We start from the raw sequence: 27,961 nt of genomic DNA, 5'->3' as shown, positions 1-27,961 counted from the left end.
AATAGAAATGAATGTGTGCAATTTGAATTTTTGTTAAATGGGGCTTACTGCTGAAAGGACAATTCAGCAGCAAAAATGTGCCTTTTATTCCAAGTTAGGCATGGAGCAAGGACAATAGAAGTTACCACATTATCGCTGAAGACTTAGGTCAATCAAAGGCTGATTCAGATCACACACCAAGGCACAGTTTATAGGTCACAACTGTTTCCATACATCACCTCCCAACAACTTTTATCATCCCACCAAAGAGGCAGATTAGTGTCTAGAGCCACAATAAATATATAAATTCTTCAATTTTACAATTAAGCATTTAAAAAAAAAACTTAAGAGCTAAATGAGAATCAGTGAGAATAGTGTGCATGAATTGAGTGGTCATTTGGCTTCACCTTTATTAAAAAAAATTCAAGAAATCAAGCATTTAAATAATTTCCAAAATAAAACTTTAAATTATTTTCCCCTCAAATTTAACCAGGTTTTCTGGGGTCCAATTTTTCCACTGATTGCACTTGAACACAAAATGAGACCTAAAAAAAATCCCAAAGAACAGGTTTTTAAAATTGGCAGAGACTTTAATGATGATCCATATTGATAAATACCAGGTCAAGTGGAGTATGCACTTTTCTAGTTTTTGTGTCTCACTGGATCATAATGGAGTTCATTGCATTACTTTTACCAAGTAATGCATGTGGGTTTTCACAATTATTTATTTTAATGGATGACTTCAGTAAACTTATTTCCCTGTTTGAAGGAATAGGAATGATATGTGCAATGAACAGACTTGTTGACATGGTGTTCAATGCCCATCTAGGATTTTTTATTTTAGTTTTAAATTTAATTATTAGATGTCTAGATCAGTTAGTCATGGTTATCCTCTGCAATTCACCATGTTTCAGCTATTATTGCAACATACTTCTCTGCTGCCACAACAGCCTCCACATATCTTGTGACCATATCTGGAGACGTGTGGCAGTAGAGAATGATGTAGACAGACAAATGTATATACAAAAAAAAAATTGCGAGATTGAAATAGAATGATTATCCCATCTCCCATGGTGTTGCACATGAAATTAAGACCCAGTTCACTCCAGGTCAAGCAGGATTAGAGGGAGGGGGCTTAATTGGATCCAAGCAGAGGTGGCGGAGCAGGCAGATGGGAAGGGAAGTGGTAGGGGTGGGAAACAGGAAGGAAGAGGGCAAGAAATCAGTCAATGGGAAAGGTCAGTAGGAAGGTGTTGGGGGAGCAAAGGCAGGGGAAACTACTTCAATGGAGGTGGGGAGGGAAGGGGATAGAGCCTTGAAATCTCTGAAGGGTGCAGGGAGCATCACCACTCCACACTTTCAGCTTAGTTTGGGAGAGGGGAAACATTTGTACTGAGCCCCCTTTCCACCCACAGGGGTGGTGGGGGAGGAGGAGGGGGGGGGGGAAGCAGAAAAAAATTCCTCTACAAATTTTGCTGGAGAATGTTAGCATGTTTATCCCTTGCTTTTTAAAAAAAACAGGTGCAATATTTGCAACCCTCCAGTCCTCTGGCACCTCCCATATCCAAGGATTACAAGATTGTTTAAAGATACTCACCAATTTTCTTGTTTGTGCCCATCCTGCAATAGAAATTTACATCACAGCATCAAACTTTTGCAGTACCCTGTACAAGTTTTTGTCTCCTTTACCCTAGCCAGGACATCAATCACTTGTGAAGTGCTGAAATCACTCTTGGACTGGCCATTTAGTTTAAATTGCACTCTGGGTTAACCTATTCCATTTCACTTGGTATTCTTTTATGGTCCCCCCTTTCCTCTCTCCCACCACAAAAAAAAAAAAATCACTTTTCAGGAGGTTGAAATGTCCATGTTTCTCCTTGCCTTTCCTCATAACCTTTCTTCTTCTTTCCTCCCCCCATCCCAACTATGGTAACAGGCAGAAAGCGAGAAAGAGGGATGTGGTCTGATACAGCCTGCACGAAGCTGACCTTTAAGAATCACTCCAAACATATGGGCCCTAGAAACACAAGCGGTTACCTTCTCCATCTCAAACACCAGTGACTCAGCTAATTTGTAGCCAAGAAAAGGGGCACTGCATCCCATATTGGTATTCCAGATCCTAAATCCATTCCCAATACATGTGAAATTTAAAGCACTCCACCCAGGGTACAGGTTAGCTGCTAGAGAACTGAAGCAACAGTTCTGAAATTGCCAGAGAACCATCAAAAGCACATCAAGTACAATTTCAGAAGGTATTCCTCTTCAGTCTTGTCCCAGCAACCTAACTTGATTCGCAACATTCTAAATGAAACCTAACATGTAGTAATTAATGCTGTACATAGGGGAACTGACACGAAGGACTTCCTTGGTCTTCTGCCGCTCGAACTTCAAAGTTTCCAAAGTTACAGCGGAATTGGAAAAAGTCCAAGGAAATTCCCAGCATTAGTTTCTGCATCATTACCCCAATTGTTTTAAAAATAAAAGTAAATATTAAAAGAGGACTATTTAAAACAGGTGATGATATCAACTTTTATTGGAGTTTAAAATGCAAATAAAGCATAAACACACAATAAATCAAGTTTCAGGCAAAACAGTATTATAAAAAATGGTTTAACCATAACCCTTACACAGCATCATTTTACTGTACAACAGCATGGTTTTAAGAGTCAAGAAAATGGGTCTACCACAAAGCTAGCTTAAAAAGGATCTACAGTTGTGTGGGGGGGGGGGGGGGGGGTTTGGAGAAAAAGGAAAAAGGCCTTGGATAAAAATGATGTTACTTGCAAATCAAGTTGGGAGAGAGAGAGTTAACCAGTAACTTTAAGAGGCAATACATTGCACAACAAGTGGCTAAACTCCACATACTTCACAATAAAAACACCCATAACAAAGACAAGGAATTTGTATGACTGAGTTAACCAGTGAGACAGCTGCAGTACTATACCTCTTGTTATGCAAGAATTTTTTTTTTTTATGGGTAGGTTCCTTCCATTTAAAAATAAAACACATGAAAATAGAAATATTTATTGCAACTGAAGTAGAATTGTTCCTAAACTTAAATCATTCCATTGAATTATGTAGATTACTGCAAGTGTATATTAGAACAAAGGTTAAGTTTTATACATAAATTCACAATAGTTTAAGCTAAGTTTGTCATAAGCCCCATTAATATTCAAAAATGGCTGTGCATTTAGCCATCTGGTAGCAGTATTTACACTACTTGCATTGCATTTTTGGATAGGTTTTGGATCAATATCCTTTAGTTTTTTTGCATGAATGATTCAAACAAGGTTCACATGGAAGTTCATTAGAACAATTTAATCCAAGAGTAGATGCTAATTTTGATACCTAAACAAATGTGGAAAAGCATTCCCACAGTTTGACATTTCAATGTCACTGCATTGTAGGAGGGCATCTTTCGTATATTGGTTAAGTTGTGTTCGGAGGGGGTAGGTCAGAGGAGAGGAGAAAAAAAAAAAGTCACAAAAGCTATACTTCTGTAGTCTCAGAACGTAACCATGTGCAGACTATTTAAAGTAATCCAGTTACTCTTAGCACATTAGCCATTATACAATGCAAATTACACTCGTCAACCTTTACTAAGTTTACTTTTAAACATTAAATACTGTTAATATGCATCATGTAGTTGTGTCAATGTAACACTGTCTAAATAAATGGCAATTATGCAGAGTCAAGGCTGCTTTTCTTAAAATGAAACTGAAATTTGAAAATTAAATCCCTGCCTTCTAGTACACAAATTTTATAGGATTGTATAAACAAAAATGGTTTAGTGTTCTTCTAAACTATCAGGTCTTAATTTCACAAAAGGAGCTAAAAGTATAGAATTCAGTCTCCAGTCATCCCATATTACATCACCTGGTGTTGTAAAACTGCTAGTTAGAGGCAAGATATTGTCTGCATCACCTTGATGACTGCATCAAATTTAGTTCTAGGCAGAAGAGCTCCAGACAATATCTGCTCCTAGACTGCCCCTATTCAGTTTTATAAAGCACAAAAAACAATGAGGACACTTTATTTATTTAATTTATTTTAGTGTTTTAATTCACTAGATATATCTAAGGGGGGGGGGGGCAGGAGGAGAAAGGAAAAGTTATATTTTCAACAGTAGAAGCAGTGCAAAATTGTTTCAAATTATGCTTGTTGCAAAGCACTCATGGCTACAACTTTCTTTTTTGGGGGGGGGGGGGGGGGGCGGGAGGAGAAAACAAATTCAAAGTTGCGACTTTAAAATTAAGCTGTGAATAGGTCTCATACATTATTAAGTATAGCTGGCCAGTTCTAGTTACTGGGAGTTACTAGAAAGATTTACAGTTGGTAAAATTTTAATCTAGTCAGCAGACACTTAAACCTGCACATGACTATGACCACAACTGAACCTTCAGTGAAATGACAAGTTTGTTGAAAACATTCAGGTAAGCAGCTGCAAGTCATTAAAACATGATTACAAAAATCAAATCAAAGCAGGATCAATAAGTGGAAGTAGTATTGATTTATCCTGTATAAAATTAAAAAACTAGTGTGCAACTTCTTGCATTTAAGCAAAATACTAAACTACAGAAACTTTAACAAGGTAGGTAGAATAGACTGGCTTGGCAATTCTTAAATCAGCTATTCACCAATAAAATGTTTTAAAGCAGGCTTGTCTAAGCGAGCAGTCTTTATAAAAAGATTAGGGAAATATGAGGTTCTGAAGTTTACATTTGATTTGTGCAGTAGCTTCAGCCTACCTTCTCCATAGCAGTGGGACGTCTGAATCTTTTGTTCCATTTCTTTACGGTTAAAGTTATTCCCCCGCAGACATGGGGCAGCAAGGTAGCGTCATTGATTGAGGAAACAAATATTGGAGGAGGAGACTGAGGAAGACAAAAGCAATGGGGAGGGAAAAGCAAGAGGCCAAGTGTCTTACAGTGTATTAGGTTTGGATAAACTTAAAATATAAATCTGCAGATGTATTGAAAATTGAAGCACTTTCAATCTTTAGATATAAATGAGTCTTGATTTTATGCTAAATAACTAATGAAAGTGCATTAATGTTGGTTCAGTTATCCATTATATAATGACACTAGATACTGCAACTCAAAGCATTTTTAGGGATTTAGAAAGTACTCACTTAATAGTTTAGACATTTCAACTTAAGAGTTTAGTACTTAATAGCAGACATCTAGAAGACAAAGATTGGATATACAGTATAAACTTCTAGCTTGTAAACTCAATAGGATATTAAATGAACTTAATGGCTTTGAGGGACTGGTTGTACAAAAAGGGAGGGAAATTTTTTATTTGATGAAAAACTAGCAAGTTCATAAAAATAGCCATACACAGAAAATTTACACAAAACAGCAGCAATTCTATGTAGTGACAAATACGAGAAAAGCAGCAACTTAAAACTGCCCAACATGGCTTGTCAGTAAAGACAATCAGAACACAATGGTTTAACACCTTTCAGCTGACAGTACAATCAATACGAACTACAACACAAGATTGTAGCACTTGCATTTCTGTTTATGCCCATTTTCTTTAGGCTCATAGCACTATTTTCTACAAAAAAAAGTTTCTGTTCAGTGGTTTACTGCATTTATAATTAGTGTTAACTTACTGTAAGCCAGTTCTGCATGTTACCATCATGACCCAGACTTTGAACAATCCAAGAAGCCAGTCCGATAAATGCCTGGCAGCAAAAAGTTGTACAATGTCTCCAATATTCAGAGCTCAATGTACAGCATTTACTGCCCCAATACTGGCCCCTGACAAGAGAATTTGTGAAATGTCATAGTCTCAACACATGGAGATTGTTACATTGATTCCCAGGTTGCCATTTTCTGCAAAAAGCTGTGCAATGCTAGTGTCAAAGACCAGACAGTCACTATTCATAATTGCTGTGGCAATACCCTCATGAATTGATCGAGGAGTTGCTTCCCAAGTCAGTCGACGTCTGTGGCCATTGAGTTCAAGTCTATAGGCAAAGTTTTCCGCTTGTTTGCGTGTTCCAATTAGTTGTACTATGGCAAAAAACTGTTGGTGGCCATCATACTTCTCCTGTTTTTCTAAGACCAACATGAAATGGAAGCCAAAACATGACTGCATCATAACCCAATCTACTGCACCTGGGAGGTTAATGTCTGTGGCCAGGAAAACAATGTCCTCACCCTGCAAGGTTGTAATGGACTTGTGTTGATGCATCAGGTGTGGCATTACAGCATCCAGAGAACCCTGCCATTTACAAGAGGCACCGGGGCAAGGGCACGAGTATGGCCTGAACTCACAGAGTTCCTCATGGTCTGCTTTCTCTGTATGTGGCAGTGTTATCTCACAACCTGAAGAGGCATATTTACAAGGGAATAGTACAGAGTTAGCCACTTTTTCCATAGCCAAATTGCGAATGGAACCCAACGGGCCCCTGCAAGTGGGACAGCATGTAAGCTTAGGACGACAGTTGCTGCAGACAAGATGGCCACTCTGACACTGAAGGATTGGTGGCAACACATAGTCAAAGCACACTGGACACTCAAAAAGACTTGCTAAATCACTATTGGAGGCGGTGGTTCCAGTCAATGCAGGGACTCTCTGGGCAGGAGTGCACTTTGATGTACCAGTAGGGAGTGCTGTGGCAGTCTGACGACTCATTTCTGAAAAGAGGAAAAAGGATGAGCAGTTAGAATGGCAGCATTTACCTAGTCCACAAAAAGATGATGACAAACATTTAGCCAAATTGTTGCTGTTATGAATCACTCCATACCATCTTTGGCCAACATATCCTGCACCCAGATGTTTACCAACATTACTGAGCTGACTCCTAGCAGCCAGAGGTACCCTTCCTTGTATTACCCTCGCTGTGAGCAGATGTGCACCCATCTATTTCCCTACAACAGTGAAAGTTTGACTGCTCTGAAATAGCCAACTATCAAAACCATCTCCATCACTGCAACACCAGTACATTGCTTGAATAGATCGGTGATGGCCGACACAAGACTCCCAAAACAAGCACTCCTGAGCTTCGACACAGCAAGCAAGCCCCAGGTGGGCAGAGGAAACGCTTCAAGGACACCCTCAAAGCCTCCTTGAAAAAAAGTGCAACATCCCCACTGACACCTGGGAATCCCTGACCCAGGACCGCTCAATGTGGAGGAAAAGCATCCAGGAAGGCGCCGAACAGAGTCTCTTTGCCAGGAGCAAGCTGAAGCCAAGCGTAGACAGTAGAAGGAGCACACGGCAACCCAAGCACTCCACCTACCCGTTCCTTCACCACCATCTGCCCCACCTGTGACAGACTGTAGGTCCCGCATTATTAGTCACCCGAGAACTTTTGGTGCGGAAGCAAAGTCATCCTAGACTCCGAGGGACTGCCCAAGATTAAGATTGCACCTTGGATTTTTTGCCTGAACAAAGGAGGTTGAAAATTAGTATTTTGATATGGGATAAATTTCAAGTCATGCCAAAAAATTTTTTAAATTTACAGCAGATTTCAGCTGTACTGTAGTCTGGTTTAATTACTTAAAACTGGAGTAATGTTCCTGTTTTGGCACAGCTTTAATCGATAGACTGTGGAAACTGCATTTGTTTTTAATATTGTTGCTAGCCTGAAGAGACTTTTGTCAGACAAATACAAGAATTGATATTAAAAAAGTGTACACATTTCACAGGCTGCTTGCAGATTAGATGTTTGGCAACATTCAGTTATAAACATGCAATATAGTACCACCATATAATCCAAACCCTATACCAACATACCCATTATTACAGGAGCTAGTAGATTAGCCATTAATGCTAGAGTTCTACAAATTTGAAGAATTTACAGTTTGACTGCAGTCTTCAATACAGTTTCTGCTTTCGGTATTTTGGTTCTAAACCAATCGAAAATGATGCCTTTCCCTCTTCAAGTACACAAAAATCAAAATGGATTTACTATGAGCATGAGCAGCAGTTGAAACCTAATTTGACTTGCCAGCATAAATTCAACAGTGGCCCATCCTCGTATTTAAAAGTACTTCCACCTTAAATGCCCCAAGGGAACCAAATTCCTCGTAAGATGGGTATGAAAAGGAGGGGGGGGGGGGGGGGAGAAAAGAGAGAAAGGAGAAGAGAAAGGGTGTTCCTGGAAACATTGTTCAATTTTGCTTTCTGTAGAGGAAAAAAGCTGGAACCCTCATCTTGTGATTCACAAAAAGGAATGTCTCGAAGAATGCTTCTGTATCAGGCCCCCACTGCAATTCATTCAACTATAACAAAGCCCCCGTCACTCCAGATGGAGTTCCCACTGAATAATTTAGCCTTTGGCACAACAAACTTCATTCCAACCACTCGTAGTCCAGGTTGAACAACTATTTGCATCATTCAAATCTGTCACTGTCAAGTATAACTTCAAACAATGGATTTCACAATAAAATCCAAGTTATGAGTGGTTCGGCTCTCCAGTTTAGTTTTTTTTTTAAATAATCAGTTCAGTTGTTCCTTCCCATTTATTTACAAAGATTTATAAAAATAGTCACTAAAGGCACACTTCAAAATTTGGCAAAATCCAGAGTTTAGTAGTGCATTATAGGCAATCCTGAAATGTTCCCACTGTTGGCCTGAATCAGTATTGCATTTCAGATATTAACTTATACATGCTGGTATGGAGAAGTTAATTATACCAACTCAAGTACTTCCAAGAGCTGTGCCAATGGCATAACAGAATTGCTTACGGTGGCTCTGAGCACCAGGTTTTATACCAGTCAGTCTATGCTGTATTGGCTGATCTTAGCTGAGGAGTGCGACAATCAGTACCCCAGGAAGAGGGGGAAGTATCTCCAAGTTTCCACTTCTGATAAGAATTCAGTGAATCCTGGAAGAGCACATGTGGATAATGACCAGGACAGGCTCAGACTCCGTTGCCCCATGCAATAGAATCATAGAATAGTACAGCACAGAAGGCAGCCATACAGCTCATCAAGTCTGTACCAGCTGTCGAAGAGCATTCCAGTTAGTCCCACTCCCCTTTCCCCATATCCCTGCAATTTTTTCCTCCAAGTATTTATCAAATTCCCTTTTGAAGGCTGTAATTGAATCTGCACCCACCACCCCATCAGGTAGTTGCTTGCAACTCTTAATCACTGGTTGCGTAAAAATATTTTTCCTCAGGTCACCTCAAATCTGTGTCCTCTGGTTATCAACCCTTAATTAGAAAGTTACTCGATCTAAACTCATGATTTCACCATCAAATCTCCTCTTGGCCTTTGTTGTTCTAAAGAGAACAAGCCCAGCTTCTCCAGTCTATCCACACAACTGTAATCCTCAACCCTGGAACCAGTAAATCTCTTCTGTACCCCCTCAAATTGTGGTGCCCAGAATTGGGACCGAATCAGTGTTTATAGGTTTTGCATAACTTACTGGCTTTTATACTCTGCCTCAGTTCATAAAAAGTCAGGATGCCATACACTTTATTAACTGGTCCTAACACCTTCAAAGATTTGTGCACAAACACCCCAGGGCTCTCTTCTTGCACCCCCTGTAAAATTGTACAATTTAGCTTGTATTGTCACTCCTCATTTTTCCTACCAAATGGATCACCTCACACTTTTCTGCATTGAATTTCATCTGCCATGTGTCCACCCATTCCACTAGTCTATGTCCTCTTGAAGTCTACTGCTACCTGCCTCACTGTTTATTATACTCCAGTGGCGGTGCTAGAGGTGTCATTTTTCAGGAGACGAGAAACAGAGGCCATATCTGCCCTCAGGTGGACGTAAACGATACTATGGTATTATTTCAAAGAAGAGCAGGGGAATTATCCCTGGTGTCCTAGCCAATATTTACCCCACAAATCAACATCACAAACACAGATTATATGGTCATTATCACATTGCTGTTTGTGGGAGCTTGCTATGCACAAATTAGCTGCCGTGTTTCCTATATTACAACAGCGATTACACTCAAAGTACTTCATTGGCTGTAAAACTCTATATAAATGCAAGTCTTTCTAGTACTGGGGAACACCGCTGTATACCTCCCTCCAGTCCGAAAGCCAGCCATTCACTACAACACTATTCTTTAGCCAATTTTGTATCCATACTACTACTGCCCCTTTTATCCCATAGTCTTCAATTTTGCCAACAAGCCTAATGTGGTATTTTATCAAATGTGTATATGGACTTTCAAAAGACAACAACTGCACTGGCATCATCCACTCTTACCTCATCAAAAAATAGTCTACCAAACTTCCACTGGACTCACATAGTGAATGCTCATCTGGGCGAGAAATGTATGACAGCATGAGTCAGCAACTTCAGAAAAGGGGAATAAAATTCAATCTTCAAGTTAGTTTCAGCAAAAAAAAAACAACTACCTTGGAGATCCATTCCACTTTCGGGACAGTATCTTAGTGTAAACAATTTACTCATTTGATATTAACTAAATTATGTCTAAATTAACAAGCCAAACCCTGCTGCTTATTGAAGCTATTCATCATTCACAAGATACAGTAGCATGGCATCTCAAGGCCAGGTAATTTTGTACAAGCAAATTCCAGATCACTTGCCATTTGCAAATTGAACTTAAAGCTTACAATAGAAAGGTTTGGATTTTCTGGTCCTCGTTCTACTCATCCCATCCAACTCCCCAAAAAATGGGTTACAAAAAGCCAAACAGCTGTGAACAAAGACATGCTTTTGAGGGCAAAAATGAAAGCACTCTGAAAAAAAAAGCAAAACAATTTTGGAAGAACATAAAAGATCTTCATAAATGCACCATTAGCTGCATCTTCAGTGCTGTCGCTCCTTTATTTCAGCCACCTAGGTGACATAGGCCAACGGTACAGTCCATGTCCCAATGCTGCCCATAGGTCATCGGCAGTCCCTCGGAATCGAGGAAGACTTGCTTCCATTCCTGAAGGCGAGTTCTTTGGTGGCTGTACAGTCCAATACGAGCACCACAGACTGTCACAAATAGTCATGGAGAAATGAAATGCTTCTTATGCTAAACAGGGAAAGCCATTACATGCATCATATTAGAACTGCAGTATGCTGATTGACCTATTGTTCCAATGTAAACTGGCCATTCAGCCCCTCAAGCCTGTTAGATCATGGCTTATCTGTAGCTTAACTCCATCTACCTACCTTGGTTCCACAAACCTCAATACCCTTGCCAAACAAATCTCAGTTTTGAAATTTTCAATTGAACAAGTTTCAACAACCTTTTGGGAAAGCGCCAGATTTCCACTACATGGTTTCTGCCATCAACTCTGATTTTAAGGTTATGCCCCCCTCCCCCCCATTCTGGACTTCCCCACTAGAGGAAATGATTTCTCGATCCAATGTTCCCTTTCAGCTGCGCAGCCATTCCAGGGGTTCCACGCAGCCAGCTTTTAAATAGAATGGGCTGTGCAGCCCCCAAAAAGTGTACAGTGAACATTGGTGGGAATTTTCCAGGGTATCAGCAGGAGGGATCGGTGGCAGGTCAGGTGGTAAATTTGAAATTGACAGCAAGTCAAGATCCCGTCAGTGCTGAGCAGACCAGACAGGAGACTTAAACTACTTAGCTTCTAGTTGCCAGATTAACAGGCTTTAACTTACCTTTTCACTTCAACTTCAACTTCATGGCCATGGGGTCCACAACATTTGGGGACCATGGCTGTCAACCAGTGGCCATTGCTCCAGCTGATTACTTGACAGCTTCAAATGTATAGTAAAAGTTCCCACCCAACAGATCACTTTCCTCAGCTTCAAGCTGTTTGTCAATTTCCAGCACAGATTCTGCAGGCTAGCCACCCCACTCTTACCTCATTGGATGAACTCGCACCATTGACAATGCTTCTGTCATCTCTGCTACACCTGCCATCTATTCCATCAACATGATCCCCTTATACGGTCTAACCTTGGTCCTCAGAATCCAACCACGATCAGCCAACCTTCTCCACAATCACCTGATGCTGCACAGGACAGAGGACATCAGCACCCGACTATATTGTTGCCCAGGAAGCCAGTGATAGCCTCACCATGGCCAGATTTACTTTACTTGACACTGTACACACTGGCTGCCACTTGATGCCCCAGGTTTGCACCTCTTCAACACCATAAAACAGCCCTACAATGTTCAAGCCATTCCTTTAATTCACCACCATTACAGGGGGGGGGGGGTGTACCCTGATGTCTCACCATTCACTGCAACTCACTAAGCCACTTCCAAAGGGGCACACAAGGATGCAAAGTGTTGAAAATAAAAAAGATTCCAATGTTTGATAGCACAACAGAAACTTTACATGCACATTGGATAAAACACTCAAGTGCCTACCCTTGTGTTAGTTGGTATGATTGCACTAGGATTAGGGCAAGTGCGAAGGGTGGCTACTAACATGGGGATGTGATAATAGAGAGAGAGGGGGATGGGTGCAGGTGCAAGGCAAGTTGGTGCAAGGATGTGCAGGAGTAGGGTAGAGAAGGCAGAGTGATGAGTTTGTGAAGAGAGGTACAGCAGGAAGGTGGTGTGTGTGGCTTTGTACCAACATTTCATGATCTACTGTGATCATTGAAAGGTTTGCGCCACTGCACCCAGGTCCTCCAGCCGACATCCCTGCTTGTGCCCTCCTGTGCAATCAGGCTATATTGGTCTCCTGGGAGAGGTCTTTTTAGCCCATTGAAAGGAAAGACCACCTTGCTGCATGCTCTTAATCCTGGAGGGAGTCAGCACTCTGCCCTTCATATGCTTATGGAGGAAGTCAAGAGAACCTGGGTGCTGCCCTGTACCTCTGCAGTCAGTCAGTGTTTGCAGCACTTCAATGCTGTAGAACACTGGTAGCACAAATGTTAAGTTGGTCATGGTCACTAGACCCACTCCCAGGAAACATGTTAGGAGATTAACAAGCCATCAATGAAAAATCATTTTCCAGAGCATGCCTGCCCCAGACCCACTGAGTAAAAGGTAAATCTTGTCCATTGTCTCCATCTACCCAAGCAACTTCTTTGAGCATCTTAAATACCTTAATCTTCTATATGTAATCTGCACTGCACCCTGTCTACAGCCAATATATCCTTATCGCTGGTCATCCACAGTTCCTAGCTTAGAATCATAGAATGATACAGTACAGAAGGAGGCCATCCGATCCATCACGCCTGCTCTTTGAAAGACCTCTCTTTCCCCCCCCCCCCCCCTCGGGCACTTTTGCCAATTACCTTAAATGTCCCCTGGTTACTGACCCTTCTGTCACGAGAAACAGTTTCTCATTTACTCAATTAATAAAACTTTATTTTGAACATCTCCATCAAACCTCTGATCCTTCTCTGCTCCAAGGAGAACCACCCCAGTTTCTCTAGCCTCTCCACATAAAGTCTTTCATCCCTAGTACCATTCTAGCAAATCTCCTCTGCACCTTCTCCAAAGCTTTAAAAATCCTTCCTGATGTGTAGTGCCCAGAGTTGGCCACAATATTCCAGCTGGGGCCTAACCAGTGTTTAAAGTTTTAGCATAACTTCCTCAATTTTAAAGCTATGGATCTCTTATACCTTAACAGGTCCTGCCACCTTCCAAAAGACTTATTTACATACACCCCCAGGTCTATCTGTTCCTACACCTCGTGTACCATTTAGGTTATATTGCCTCAATCTTCCAAGCAAAATGAATCACTTCACACCACTTAAATTTCAATCTGCCATGTTTCTGTCCATGTCCATCTGAAGTGATACTACCCTCCTCACTTTACTACAATTGAGTGTTTTGTGTCATTTGCAAACTTTATTATGCTCTACATACCCAAATCTGGATTATTAATATACATCAAAAGACCAGTGGCCCAACACCAACCCCTTGGGGACACGACTGCACACTTCTAGACTGCAAAACTGTCCACCACTCTCTGCTGTTGCCAATTTTGTATCCACGTTGCAGCTGCACCTTTAATCCCAGGGGCTTCAATTTTGCCAAGAAATATAATCAGGCTAGATTTTTGGCAAAAACAGTAGTTTAACACCAAAATTACCATTTGCTGCGCTAGAGTTTTTAGGCCTAACTTTCAGCCTTTATGTATTGGTGAAGTCAGTGTTGCACGAGGATTTGCAGTGCAAACCAGGAGTTTTGGCAACTTTAGTCTGGGGCTGGTAGCACTGCGAGATTGGGGATGGGCAGAGGAGGGGGGAGACAAAAAATGCTAAAGTAATTAACAAAAACCCAAAATTGCTGAAAAAATAATAACTTTTAATTTAACTTTTTGCAGGTCTTCATACTTACCGCTGCTGGCAGGGTATGCACTGACAGGTTTGACCCAGTCGGTATCCTGGGCATGGCGCAAGGGTCCAGAGTGTGCCGAAAGTATGACAGTAATGCAATCCACAACATTGCACGTCGGCACACTTCTCTCCAGCAGTACGTGGAAGCACCGCCACAAAGGAGGTGCCCATGGATCTCACCGACCAGGTTTTCACTGCGGAGGGTCAAATCACAGCAAAAACCCGAAAATAGCACTTTTTGAAAGTTCACATACATCAACTGCACGATCCTCCTTGACCCTCTGCGTTACTTCAAAAGAAGTCAATCAAGTAAGTCAAACATGATTTGCCTTTAACAAATGTGCTGGCAATCAACACATTTTTCCAAGTACCAATTAATTTTGCCCCAGATTAATGTCAGTTTCCCCACCATAGACATTAGGTTGACTGGCCTGTAGTTGCTGGCTTTATCCATCTCCTTTTTTTGAACGTGGGTCTAACAGTTGCCGTTCACCAGTCTTCTGGCACTACCCCCATATCCAAGAAGATTGTGGCCACAGCTTCTACAATTTCCATCCTTCCTAGGATGCATCCCATCTAGACTAGGTAATCTACTTTGAACACTGCCAACCTTTAGTACGTCCTCTTATTTTTAATCTTAGCCAATTTCTTTACTACTTCCTCCTTTACTGTGACATTAACAGTATCCTCTAGTGAAGACAGGTGCAAAGTACTCATTTAGTACTTCAGCTGTGCTCTCTGCCTCCACAAGATGATCTCTATTTTGGTCCCCATCTTCTACTATTTATATGTAGATAAAAGACTTTTGCGCTCCTTTTTATGTTACCCACTAATCTATTCACAGGCATTCTTTGCCCCTCATTTCTTCTCCGTTCTCCCCAGTACTTTGCATTCAGCATGGTTCTCTACCCAACATTTTATCATAACCCTCCTTTACGTTTAATTTTAATCTGTATATCTTTACTCATCCAGGATGTTGTAGCTTTGGATGCCTTTACTTTCCTCCTCACGGGAATGCATCAGTCTGTACCCAAATGATCTAATCTTTGAAGGCTTCCCATTGCTCGTTACCTGCTAATCTTTGATTTCAATCCACCTTGGGCCAGATGCCTTTTCAACTCATTTGAAATTATCCTTCCCCCAATTGAGTTTCACATTTAATTTTTCCTTGCTCTTTTCCATAGCTACTCAAATCATATGGTACTCACCATTTCTCAAACACCCCCCCCCCACTGAAATAATCTGCATTTTTCCCCACACTTCATTCCCAGAACTAGCATTTTCCCCAGTCTATTAGGATAATTGAAATCCATTACTGTAGTTCTATAATTTGCCTGCAAATTTGCTCCTCTATTGCTTTCCCACTGATGGACTATACACCAACCACCACAATAGCACCTCTATTGTTCCTCAATTCTAACCAAATAGATTCTTTGAATCCTTAAGTACATCATTCATTTCTAGTGCTGTAACAGTATCCTTGATCAATAGCACCAGCTCCCCCTCCTTTTCAGAATACATTGTAGCCAAGATTATTAAGTGCCCATTCCTCCCCTTCTTTGAGCCAGGTTTCCTTTATTTCCACTATATAAATCCCATGTGGCAAATTGTGCCTGCAGTTCACTAGTTTTAATTTAGCACACTCCATTCATTTAAACACATGCACTGTAAAATGTCCCAGTGAGGACATTGGTCACAGTGCTGTTGAGATGAAACCTGTCCATCTTGCACAGGTCCCTCCTTTCCCAGGAATCAAAAGCCCTCGCCACTGTACCATTTCTCAGGCCACATGTTAGCCGGTCTTAACTTACTGCTCCTATATTCACTGACACATGGCACAGAGTAATCCAGAGATTACTACCATCAAGGTCTTGCTTTTTAACCTCCTGAAACTGTTCTGAGGTCCTACCAAATGTCATTTGTCCACTTCACGAGAGCGAGTTACTTCAGCTCAGAACACAAAATCAAAAAAGTACACATGCAATCAGAAGCATTCCAGCTAGAATGAGTCAAATGATTAATACTCTATCTATACTATACATTAGCAACAAAAACTTTTAATGTGGCCAGTGTCTAGTCCCAACTTGCATTTTCAGTTTAGATTTTACATTGCAAATTTAAAGTTTTAATACACAAAACACTTCTGGAGTAACTAGGCTGGCATTCTGGGTACAAGAGGCTAACACAAATAAAGTTACACAACCCCCAGGAACTTTTCCAACTTCAGTAGTATGGTATAAGATGATACATTATCAGGTCCCTACTTTCTTGGTGTACTGTCTTTTCAGCAAAAGAAATAATGGAAGCAAGAATACTGCAATTCATTATTTGAATGATTGTAAACAATGTACTAGCTCAGGTAATGTGCAAAGTAGGCTAACTGCCAATTCCAATGAATAATCACTAGAGGGTGCAGTAACTAATATTTTAAATGCCAGGTAATGACCCATCTCCAACAGAAAAGACCTAACCATTTCTGACTTTCAATGATACCACCACTGCCAAGTCCCCAACCATCATCAATATCTTAGCAGTGACCAGAAGCTGAATTGGACCAGCTACCTCAACACCTTGAGCAGGACAGAAATTGGGTATTTGGAGTCAAGTGGCTCAGCTCCTGACTCCTCAATGCCCCACCGCTGGTTAAAAGGCTCAAGTCAGGAGTATGATTCAATGCCACTCAATTGGTTGAGTGCAGCCACAAGAATATTTTATGGTCAACATGATTCCAGGCAAAACAGCACCGACCACTGGACTCAATATATACCTGCTCCACCACACTGACTGTAGCATGTAGAAACTACAGGACGCAACATAGCAGCTTGCCAAGGTTATTTCAAATCGCACTCACCAGTTGTGACCTCTAGCACCAAGAATATAAGCAACATCATGGGAACACCACCTTGATTTGGACATACAACTCCATTCCTTATTCACTGCAGTCAGAATCCTGGAATTCCCAAGCTAACAAAAGCACTACAACATTTCATTAAAGAGATGACCAACACCACTCTCAGGACAAGAGACAGGGATTGCCCACATTCACTGCCTTAAAAAAAAGGGGGTCTAAGATTCTGTCATCAGAATGTGAACCAGTTTTAGTGAATACCAAGGACAGTTTTGCATTTGTGCTTTGAATAAATGCAGAGCCCAGCATCTACAAGGACCTGCTCCCTAGTCCAAATGTAAAAATTGGATAAAGTTGCACACAAAATATACAAGCCTCTGGAAGCAGATAACCAATTTCACTACAGTAAAGGCATTTGAAATCCAGCTTCAATCTGGACTGTTCCCCTCCCCCATAACTCATTCTTGGGGGAATTTTAAATCGAACCCCCTCAACTCATAACCTCACCAATCCTTGTACAAACTCAATTTTATATTGAAGATTGCTTATTGGGAACTTTTCCCCACTAGCCAAACCTTGTGCACATGACACTTTCCAATAGGAAATGCCACCAGTGGCAGGGCAACCATTCCTTCCCCCCCCCCCCCCCCCAAAAACAGCTCTACCATTCAGATCATGGAGAAAAATTATGAACCAGTTCCTCTGCCCCACACAACTCCAGTGCCATTTAATCCAATGAGCAATATAAAAATGTAGACTAGTTTCTGCAGCACTGAAACACAAACATTACTGCAAAATAAAAAAGTGCTATTAACTGTTGGGATGGCTCTTCTGCAGTGTCACTGTCCAGTACCTCACATGCACAGGGATGGCAGGGGGTGGGGGAGGAGAAAAAAAAGTGGGGTTTAGAGAGAGAACTGAGCCCAGGTGTTCCATGGTTCTGATAACTCAAACACTGGCACAACCATAATGGTGCAGATTTTGTCCTTAGCTGCATTTTTAGTTGCATTCTTTGATGGATTTTCATAAGCAGCTCTGGTGATGGTCAATGTGGACTATCCATTGCTTGATACACTCTTCCAGTACCCAATTAAGCTGGTATAACAAATATCGTGAAGCCCTGACAAGATACAAATACAAACAAACTTTTCAGCTGAAGTCACTGGCAGCATTGCAGCATAGAACCCCTGACTAATTTCTCCCTCCATTAGGGCAGGAAGAGGAATAGCTGCAGCACCAATGCAAATTTTGCTGGCAACAACTAAGTAAGCACCAACTGCGATCACCACTCCCACCAGAAAGTACACCCTTAACCCTTTGTCCTTTCAAAATACCACCCCATCCTTCCTTTCCTCTCAATTACTTCCCAAATCCAAGATCATCTTTCCCACAACTCCACGTTTGAGCCTCTCCAACCACAGTTCTACCCATCACAGCACTGTAATGGTCCTAATCAAAAGACATCTTGTGAACATGGCATACTATCCCTCTTCATCCTTTTCTACCTCTCCCTTTGACACAGTCAACTACACTCATCCTGCTCCAACATCTCACCATTGTCCAGCTGAGCAGAACTGCCCTCCCCAATCTCTAATCCAATCAGTCATAGCCAGAAAAGCTTCACAATGGTTTAACTTCCCACTCCCCCACCGTTACTTCTGGAGAGAATCTCCTCTCTCCTCCCCCCCCCCCCCCCCAACCCTGGCCCCACACACAGGATCTATCCTTAGCCCCCTCCCATTTCTCATCGGCAACATTAACCAGACATGCCAGGTACCTGGCATAAAGTGCATCTGGATGAAACCAGGGCTTAGAGTTCACATAAGCATGGCTTGTATTCCCCTCAAGTATAGAAGAGAGTTATGATTCTATTGAACTACAACAGGTAAATGGAGTCGAGTGGCAGAGCAGTTTGGGAGGTTTAATGGTCTACTTCTGTTACTATATTCCTCACCTATGCTGTGACATCCAGCTCTATCAAACACCTCTTGACCCCTTCATTGCCTCTATTGTCACACTCCTTGGCCTGCATCAGCTACCATTTCCTCCACTTAAATATTAGAAAGACAAGCCAGTCTTACCTCCTACCACAAACTCCATTCCCTTGCCAGGTTCCATCCCCCTCCCTGGCCACTGTCACAGGCTGACCCAGACTGTTAACCAGAGTCCTAGTTGACCCCAAGCTGAGCTTCCGATCCCATATCTTCGCCATCACAAAGACCGCCTACTCCCACCTCAAACATCACCAGTCTCCACCCCAGCTTTTTAAGCCATTGTCCATGGTTGTTATTTGCATCCTTGACTATTCCAATGCTCTCCTGGCCAGCCTCCGATCAACCCTCCATAAACTGGAGCTCATTCAAAACTCTTGCCTACATCCCAACTTGCACCAAGCTTCACTCTCTCATCACTAGCGTTCACTGACTTACATTGGCTCTTGGTCAACCAATAGCTTGACTTTAAAATGCTTATACTCAATCCTCCATGGCCTCGCCCCATCCCATCTCTAATCTCCTGCAGCCCTAGAATTCTCCAAGACCTCTGCATTCCTCCAACTTTGGCCCCTTCCTACCACCATTGCCAGCTGTGCCTTCAGCCATCTAGGCACTAAGCTCTGGTATTGCCTCTCCTCAAAACCTCTCTCTGACTGAGACTTTAGTCACCTGTCCCAATATTTCCTTTGGCAGAGTGCAAATTTCTGTCCAATTACACTCCTATGAAGCACATTGGGACATTGAATGTCAAAAGGCACTATATCAAAGCAAGTAGTACTTTGCCCTCTTCCCTCAGCCCCTTAATAGTCTACAAAGCTCATGTCCATCCAAGGCTGTCATACTTCTGTATCTGGAACACCACTCAAGAAATTGCTATGCAATTTCATCAGATATGCAAATTCATCAGATATGCAAATTCTCAACCATAAGCACAACCTTTCTTGTCTATTTTAGAAGTCAAACATTCTTGTTCCTTTTAACCTACAAAACACACTATCCAAGTGGTCTCTTTCTTGCTTGCATCCACAGTTAAAAAGCCAAACATAATCTCCCATTCTAACTCATTCCTTCCCAGGACTTTTTTTTGTGGTGCTCCCACTTCCTTTAGTTTTTGTTCTTCCTATTGAGTTTTTTTTTTAAAAAAACAAGCTTGATATTTCTATTCTGATTTACTTTACATGCTCACCTTCAATCGTGGAATCCTGCACTGTAGACCATAGTACTTTCCCTAGGTTCCTATGTGGTCACGAAGATATCTAAAGCACAACAGTGTGACATTTCAGTGTATGCCCACTTGAACTGTGAAAAGCATCCTAGTGTATGATAGATTTTGCCCTTCCAAACTTGGATTACATAAAGTATTCAGTTATGTGGCAGAGGGAAAGTATTGGTGGGAGAAATTGGAGGTGATAAGATAGTGAGCATTTAAAATGAACATAAATTTAAATGAACAGAGCCAGGAGAAAGGGACATCAAAAAAAGATGTTCTACAATTAGGTGGTGGATAAAAGGTAGCAAAGTGCAGAATAAATAATGGTATGACAAAAAAGGCAATAATTAGAAATTACATTTAAAAAAAGGGATGTGCACATGATTACAGTACAATAGCAGAAGGGGGAATAAAGTAAAATCTGGTAAAGCAGACAGGGCTCCAGCAGCCCAAAAGTATACTGGAAAAGACAGGCAACTCCAGGGAAGCACACCACCTCAATGGCTATGTACTGATTGTGGAATGGGTATCCCACAACCTTCCTCGGAAGTGCTGCCACACCTATGATACATCACCAGCGCCTGCTGTCCAAGAGAAAATGGAAGTTGTAGTCAGTCAACATTAGGCCAGAGGGCTGAAAAGTACTGGTAGAAAGAGGTGCTATTCCACAAGCTTGCATTAAGTTTCATTGGAACAGCATAGGAGGCCACAGGCAGATCAGGGTGGGATGAAGCATTAACATGGCAAGTGACTGGAAACAGTCACATTTGCAGACAGAATGGCATTCAGCAAAGCAATCACCCAGCAGCAAATACAGAATACCAGGTTGGAAGCACAAGTAAATCATTATCTCGCCCAGAAGTGTTTGGAACCCTGGATGGTGGTGAAAGGGTAGGTATTGCATCTAGTGTACTTGCATGGAAAGGAGAAGCTTCCATGGGAAAGAGACCAAGTGTAAGGGATGATGGAGTGGCCCAGGAAACTGCAGACTGAACAGTCCCTGGCAGAGGATAATCTGTTAAATACAGAAGTTGGTGAGGTGAAAGGCTGCAAGAGGCTACCCATCATGATTCTGGGAAGGAGAAAATGGGGCAAGGTCAGAAGTATGGGGCATAGTCAACAGCCCTGTTGACCAAGCTAGAGGGAAATCCTCAGCTGAGGAATAAGGAAGTCAATCAATATATCTATATGCAGTCTTGACAACGTGTCTCCTCCCAAAAAAGGTTTTTTTAACCTCCAGTTGCCAATAATCCAGCTTTATACTTCCAGTTATAAAGTTCTCTCCCATCCTATATTAAAGCAACCTTTCAAATGCCTTTCGCATAGCAACACAATCTTTGATGACTGTGTGCAAACATTTTTACCTGGTTTCTAGAGTTACTTACATTTGAGACCGTCACTGATTAAGCAACCAGCACATCGGTTGCATTTTAAAAAAAATTTTTTAAAAAAGTGACTTACAAAAAAAAAACGAGAATCCCTTTACAGTAGGCCTGGTTTGCACCTGCTACATCTGAAAAACGTCAACATGTACGTAGTGCTGGGGCTGCTTGCATCAAACAGCACATCCTCTTACTTTCACACGAGTCACCGGTAATAGCTCGAAAAGCCACTGCGCTAGACCTGGTGATCCTTGGTGAATTATATTAAATTATAAGCAAATCAACTGTCAACACGGAACAAAGACACGATGGGTGGCTTATTTTTTCGCCTACAAAACATCTCCATTGTGTAAAAACATACCTTAAACGCTCTGGACCACAACGGACAATTCGCCAACATGTATTTTTTCCCCCCCGTTGTGCCACTACAAACAAAAACTAAAAAAAAAGCTAGAGAACACGGTAGAAGTAACCAGAATAGAAGCAAAGAGACTTCGCGGCCGTTCATCACCGACCGAGAAACCGCCGTCACGTTTGTCGGGGTTGCTCCAAACAATGAGGGGAGCTGGGGTGGGGGAAAGAGAAGAGAAACATTTATAAATCTGAAGCCAGGTCGAACGAAGCGGAACGGGACAGCTGTATACAAAAAAAGACTGAGCGCCAGAGGGCCGCGGCCTAGCTAACCCCCGCCATGCTGGCTGGCGGCCTCCCGACACAACAAATAATCCTGCACAACATGCAGCTGAGCTCCCGCTTCACCCTCCGGGAAACGCGAGAAAAGACGCTCTGAAGTGACGGCACCACATACCATAGGGAAGCTCCCTAAAATACAGAAAACACAAGGTCAGAAGCCCGGGCAACAGACTCGCCTTAGTCACGCACGGCTCGAGTTACAACAGCCAACCAAGCCGGAGAACAATGTCCCTCGCTCCCTCCCTCCACACAAAATAAATAAAACGTTTCCTTTGTGCTTTTAGGTCCGATTTATAAACGCCTTACCTGCACTAAAATGCAAACTAAAGTCGCACCTTTCAAAAGATTTACAAATATATCTTTATTTATCCCCCTCGGCAAGCTAACCAGGACGAGCACCGACCGACCGGCTCCGCTCCGATCGGCGCCTCTCTCTCTCTCTCTCTCTCTCTCTCTCCCCCACCGCTTTTGTCCGGAGAGAAAACAACCGCCGCGCTCGAGCCAGAGCCAGCAACACGCGCTCACCTGCCCCGCACAACGCGTTTAATTATTCTAACCAACCTGCCAATCAGCAGCGCCAACCGGACTCCGCCCTCCCGTCGGCCCGCCTCCATTCCTTCCGCGCGCTGCGCGCGTCCTGGGGAATCCAGGATTTTCCACCGATTAGAATGATTGCAAGCAAATATGGAGACAATTGACTTATTGAATCGTAGCATGTATATAGCAGAGAAATAGACCAGGTCTGCGTGGGTGTTTTTCTCCATACCATCTAATCCCACACTATCCCCATACAACTTTATCTAAACTTACTGTTGCAAGATGTCTGCGCGCTTCAAACTCTGCCCTCTTTAGAGCATCGCTGATTATGGGCTCAATTTTGCCCAAACCCATTTTATGGCATATTGCCAGTTACGCCCGTTTTTCTAGGCCACAACTGCTCTAAAAATAAATGTGCCAAGTTTCCCCGCTCTTTTTTAAAATTGGCGCCGCGCAGCTTGTCCTGTAGCCTCGGGGGTGGAGTCTAATGTCTGCACCGAAAAAACGATGCCACCCCTTCTGTACATGCGCGACAAAACAAAAAACGTTTTTGACGTGATGCCTATGGTCACACATACGCAGGACAGCTCCCGGTCTGCAATCGGCCATTTTTAAAGAGCCAGTTGTATGTGTGAGAACTTTGCTGTGTGAAAACTTTAATTGTCATTGGAAAAATCAGAGCTGCAACACAAGATGCAAAGCGGCGTAAGGACGAAGAATTTCTTACAGGATGAAGTGGAGGCACTAGTTACTGTGATTGAGGGCAGATGGCAGGAGCTCGACACCAGCAGAGGTCACATAAAAGTTCCACCCCAAAAAATGAAGAAACGCTGGGACCAACTTGCAGAAGATTACTGTGCAATGGTGACCACCATGAGATCTGGAGGACAGTGCAAAAAGAAGTGGCAGGACCTTGGTCAACTAGTTAGTGTAAGTAATATTTTCATTTTTCAATGGAATTACAATTGTAAATGTGACCATCTGTATATGTCCCACCCAGCAGAAAGATACCCTCTCTAAAAAATTATATTTTCATATTTGCAGAGGGAAGTGGCACACAACAAACGAGAAAGAACTCGAACAGGAGGAGGCCCGGCAAATCTGAACCCAGAGACACCCTTGGAAGAGAGGGTCGCTGCTTTGATGGATCCTGCCGAGAAAGAAGCAACCATCACTGCACAAGCTGCGTCCACACTTGAGGGAGAGGGCAAGTCTTGCAAATTCCACAGTCTGGCTTTGCTAAATGTTAAGTACTGCACGGGCTAGCCATGCTTCGGTTCATGGGATGTCTCTGTCAGCTACGCTTTGGTTGATGCAATGTGTTATCATTTATCGTGGTCCTTCAAATCAGCCTGCTGCCTGAGCTGCATGTGCCAACTCATGCCATGCTGCCCCTGCCTCCTCCTCGGCTGCTAACCATTTGTCTGTGTTCTCTTATATTTTGCAGAATTTGAGGCCAACCCTGACAATGCAGAAGAAGATTCAGATGAGGACAAGCCTGAAGAGGAGAACACCTTCCAATCCCACCTTCCAGACCAAGAGCATGGGGGTGAGGGGGAGGGGGAGGGGATGGATGAAGTCCCCACTGTTGTACTCAGTTTGGAGGAGGTGCAGGTGCCACCCATTGAGGTGCTAGCCACTTCCCTGAGTAGTGGTTTGAGTGTTGGTGGGACATTCCGTAGTTTAGAAACATAGAAAATAGGTGCAGGAGTAGGCCATTCAGCCCTTTGAGCCTGCACCACCATTCAATAAGATCATGGCTGATCATTCCTTCAGTACCTCTTTCCTGCTTTCTATCCATACCCCTTGATCCCTTTAGCCATAAGGGCCATATCTAACTCCCTCTTGAATATATCCAATGTACTGGCATCAACAACTCTCTGCGGGAGCGAATTCCACAGGTTAACAACTCTCTGAGTGAAGAAGCTTCTCCTCATCTCAGTCCTAAATGGCCTGCCCCTTATCCTAAGATTGTGTCCCCTGGTTCTGGGCTTCCCCAACATCGGGAACATTCTTCCCGCATCTAACCTGTCCAGTCCCGTCAGAATCTTATATGTTTCTATGAGATCCCCTCTCATCCTTCTAAACTCCAGTGTATAAAGGCCCAGTTGATCCAGTCTCTCCTCATATGTCAGTCCAGCTATCCCCGGAATCAGTCTGGTGAACCTTCGCTGCACTCCCTCAATAGCAAGAACGCCTTCCTCAGATTAGGAGACCAAAACAGAACACAATATTCCAGGTGGGGCCTCACCAAGGCCCTGTACAACTGCAGTAAGACTTCCCTGCTCCTATACTCAAATCCCCTAGCTATGAAGGCCAACATACCATTTGCCTTCTTCACCGCCTGCTGTACCTGCATGCCAACTTTCAATGACTGATGAACCATGACACCCAGGTCTCGCTGCACCTCCCCTTTTCCTAATCTGCCACCATTCAGATAATATTCTGCCTTTGTGTTTTTGCCCCCAAAGTGGATAACCTCACAGTTATCCACATTACACTGCATCTGCCATGTATTTGCCCACTCGCCTAACCTGTCCAAGTCACCCTGCAGCCTCTTAGCATCCTCCTCACAGCTCACACCGCCACCCAGTTTAGTGTCATCTGCAAACTTGGAGATATTACACTCAATTCCATCATCTAATTCATTAATATATATTGTAAAGAGCTGGTGTCCCAGCACTGAGCCCTGCAGCACTCCACTAGTCACTGCCTGCCATTCTGAAAAGGACCCGTTTATCCCGACTCCTTCCTGTCTGCCAACCAGTTCTCTATCCACGTCAGTACATTACCCCCAATACCATGTGCTTTGATTTTGCACACCAATCTCTTGTGTGGGACCTTGTCAAAAGCCTTTTGAAAGTTCAAATACACCACATCCACTGGTTCTCCCTTGTCCACTCTACTAGTTACATCCTCAAAAAATTCCAGAAGATTTGTCAAGCATGATTTCCCTTTCATAAATCCATGCTGACTTGGACCAATCCTATCACTGCTTTCCAAATGCGCTGCTATTTCATCCTTAATGATTGATTCCAACATTTTCCCCACTACTGATGTCAGGCTAACCGGTCTATAATTATCTGTTTTCTCTCTCCCTCCTTTTTTAAAAAGTGGTGTTACATTAGCAACCCTCCAGTCCATAGGAACTGATCCAGAGTCGATAGACTGTTGGAAAATTATCACCAATGCATCCACTATTTCTAGGGCCACTTCTTTAAGTACTCTGGGATGCAGACTATCAGACCCTGGGGATTTATCGTCCTTCAATCCCATCAATTTCCCTAACACAATTTCCCGCCTAATTAGGATATCCTTCAGTTCCTCCTTCTCACTAGACCCACTGTCCCCTAATACATCCGGAAGATGATTTGTGTCTTCCTCTATGAAGACAGAACCGACGTACTTTTTTCAATTGGTCTGGCATTTCTTTGTTCCCCATTATAAATTCACCCGAATCCGACTGCAAGGGACCTACGTTTGTCTTCACTAATCATTTTCTCTTCACATATCTATAGAAGCTCTTGCAGTCAGTTTTTATGTTTCTGGCAAGCTTTCTCTCGTACTCTATTTTCCCCCTCTTAATTAAACCTTTGTCCTTCTCTGCTGAATTCTAAATTTCTCCCAGTCCTCCGGTTTGCTGCTTTTTCTGGCTAATTTGTATGCCTCTTCCTTGAATTTAACACTATCCTTAATTTCCCTTGTTAGCCATGGTTGAGCCACCTTCCTCATTTTATTTTTACTCCAGACAGGGATGTACAATTGTTGAAGTTCGTCCATATGATCTTTAAAGGTTTGCCATTGCCTATCCACCGTCAACCCTTTAAGTATCATTTGCCAGTCTAATCTAGCCAATTCGCGCCTCATACTGTCAAGGTTACCTTTCCTTAAGTTCAGGACCCTAGTTTCGGAATTAACTTTGTCACTCTCCATCTTAATAAAGAATTCTACCATATTATGGTCACTCTTCCCCAAGGGGCCTCGCACAACAAGATTGCTAATTAGTCCCTTTTCATTACACATCACCCAGTCTAGGATGGCCAGCTCTCTGGTTGGTTCCTCAACATATTGGTCTGGAAAACCATCCCTAATACACTCCAGGAAATCCTCCTCCACTGCATTGCTACCAGTTAGGTTAGCCCAATCAATATGTAGATTAAAGTTGCCCATGATTACTGCTGTAACTTTATTGCACACATCCCTTATTTCTTGTATGATGCTGTCCCCAACCTCACTCGTTCTATTTGGTGGCCTGTACACAACTCCCACTTGCATTTTCTGCCCTTTGGTATTCCGTAGCTCCACCTATACCGATTCCACATCATCCAAGCTAATGTCCTTCCTTACAATTGCATTAATTTCCTCTTTAACCAGCAATACCACCCCGCCTCCTTTTCCTTTCTGTCTATTCTTCTTAAATGCTGAATACCCTTGAATGTTGAGTTCCCAGCCTTGGTCACCCTGGAGCCATGTATCCGTGATGCCAATCACATCGTATCCGTTAACTGCACAGTTAATTCGTCCACCTTATTCCAAATACTCCTCGCATTGAGGCACAGAGCCTACAGGCTTGCCTTTTTAACACGCTTTGACCCTTTAGAATTTTGCTGTAAAGTGGCCCTTTTTGTTTTTTGCCTTGGGTTTCTCTGCCCTCCACTTTTACTATTCTCCTTTCCATCTATTGTTTTTGTCTCCATTTTATTTCCCTCTGTCTCCCTGCATAGGTTCCCATCCCCCTGCCATATTAGTTTAACTCCTCCCAAACAGCTCTAGCAAAAACTCCCCCGAGAACATTGGTTCCGGTCCTGCCCAGGTGCAGACCATCCAGTTTGTACTGGTCCCACCTCCCCCAGAACCGGTTCCAATGCCCCAGGAATTTGAATCCCTCCCTGCTGCACCACTGCTCAAGCCACGTATTCATCTGTGCTATCCTGCAATTCCTACTCTGACTAGCACGTGGCACTGATAGCAATCCTGAGATTACTACTTTTGAGGTCCTACTTTTTAATTTAACTCCTAGCTCCCTAAATTTGTCTCGTAGGACCTCATCCCGTTTTTTACCTATGTCGTTGGTACCTATATGTACCATGACAACTGGCTGTTCA

The 27,961-nt window shown here is 42.6% G+C and overlaps 1 protein-coding gene across 6 annotated transcripts; it reads right to left on the bottom strand.

Annotated features, from left to right (window-relative positions):
- Positions 1–479: 479 nt before the first annotated feature.
- On the bottom strand, positions 480–22,862 carry siah1 (siah E3 ubiquitin protein ligase 1). 6 transcript variants are annotated; one of them, XR_011596356.1, is made up of 4 exons: positions 22,626–22,862; positions 4,728–6,626; positions 1,577–1,599; positions 480–524 (listed from the first exon to the last, which is right to left on the bottom strand). XR_011596356.1 is itself a non-coding variant. In XM_070898041.1 (3 exons), the coding sequence occupies exon 3, from the start codon at positions 6,622–6,624 to the stop codon at positions 5,776–5,778; it is 849 nt and encodes a 282-aa protein (XP_070754142.1). In that variant the 5' UTR covers positions 6,625–6,626; positions 20,221–20,290; positions 22,626–22,862; the 3' UTR covers positions 2,502–5,775. The 6 variants fall into 6 exon arrangements, 5 of the variants coding, with proteins under 5 accessions (XP_070754142.1, XP_070754141.1, XP_070754143.1 ...); XM_070898041.1 differs by lacking the exons at positions 480–524; positions 1,577–1,599 and adding an exon at positions 20,221–20,290 and having other exon boundaries at positions 2,502–6,626; XM_070898040.1 differs by lacking the exons at positions 480–524; positions 1,577–1,599 and having other exon boundaries at positions 2,502–6,626.
- Between the last annotated feature and the right edge of the window lie 5,099 nt (positions 22,863–27,961).

The sequence above is a fragment of the Pristiophorus japonicus genome, chromosome 13, assembly GCF_044704955.1.
Source record: "Pristiophorus japonicus isolate sPriJap1 chromosome 13, sPriJap1.hap1, whole genome shotgun sequence".
NCBI classification, from domain to species: domain Eukaryota; kingdom Metazoa; phylum Chordata; class Chondrichthyes; family Pristiophoridae; genus Pristiophorus; species Pristiophorus japonicus.
The sequence above is the reverse complement of the archived record's forward strand: the minus strand, read 5'-3'. Positions and strand labels throughout refer to the sequence as shown.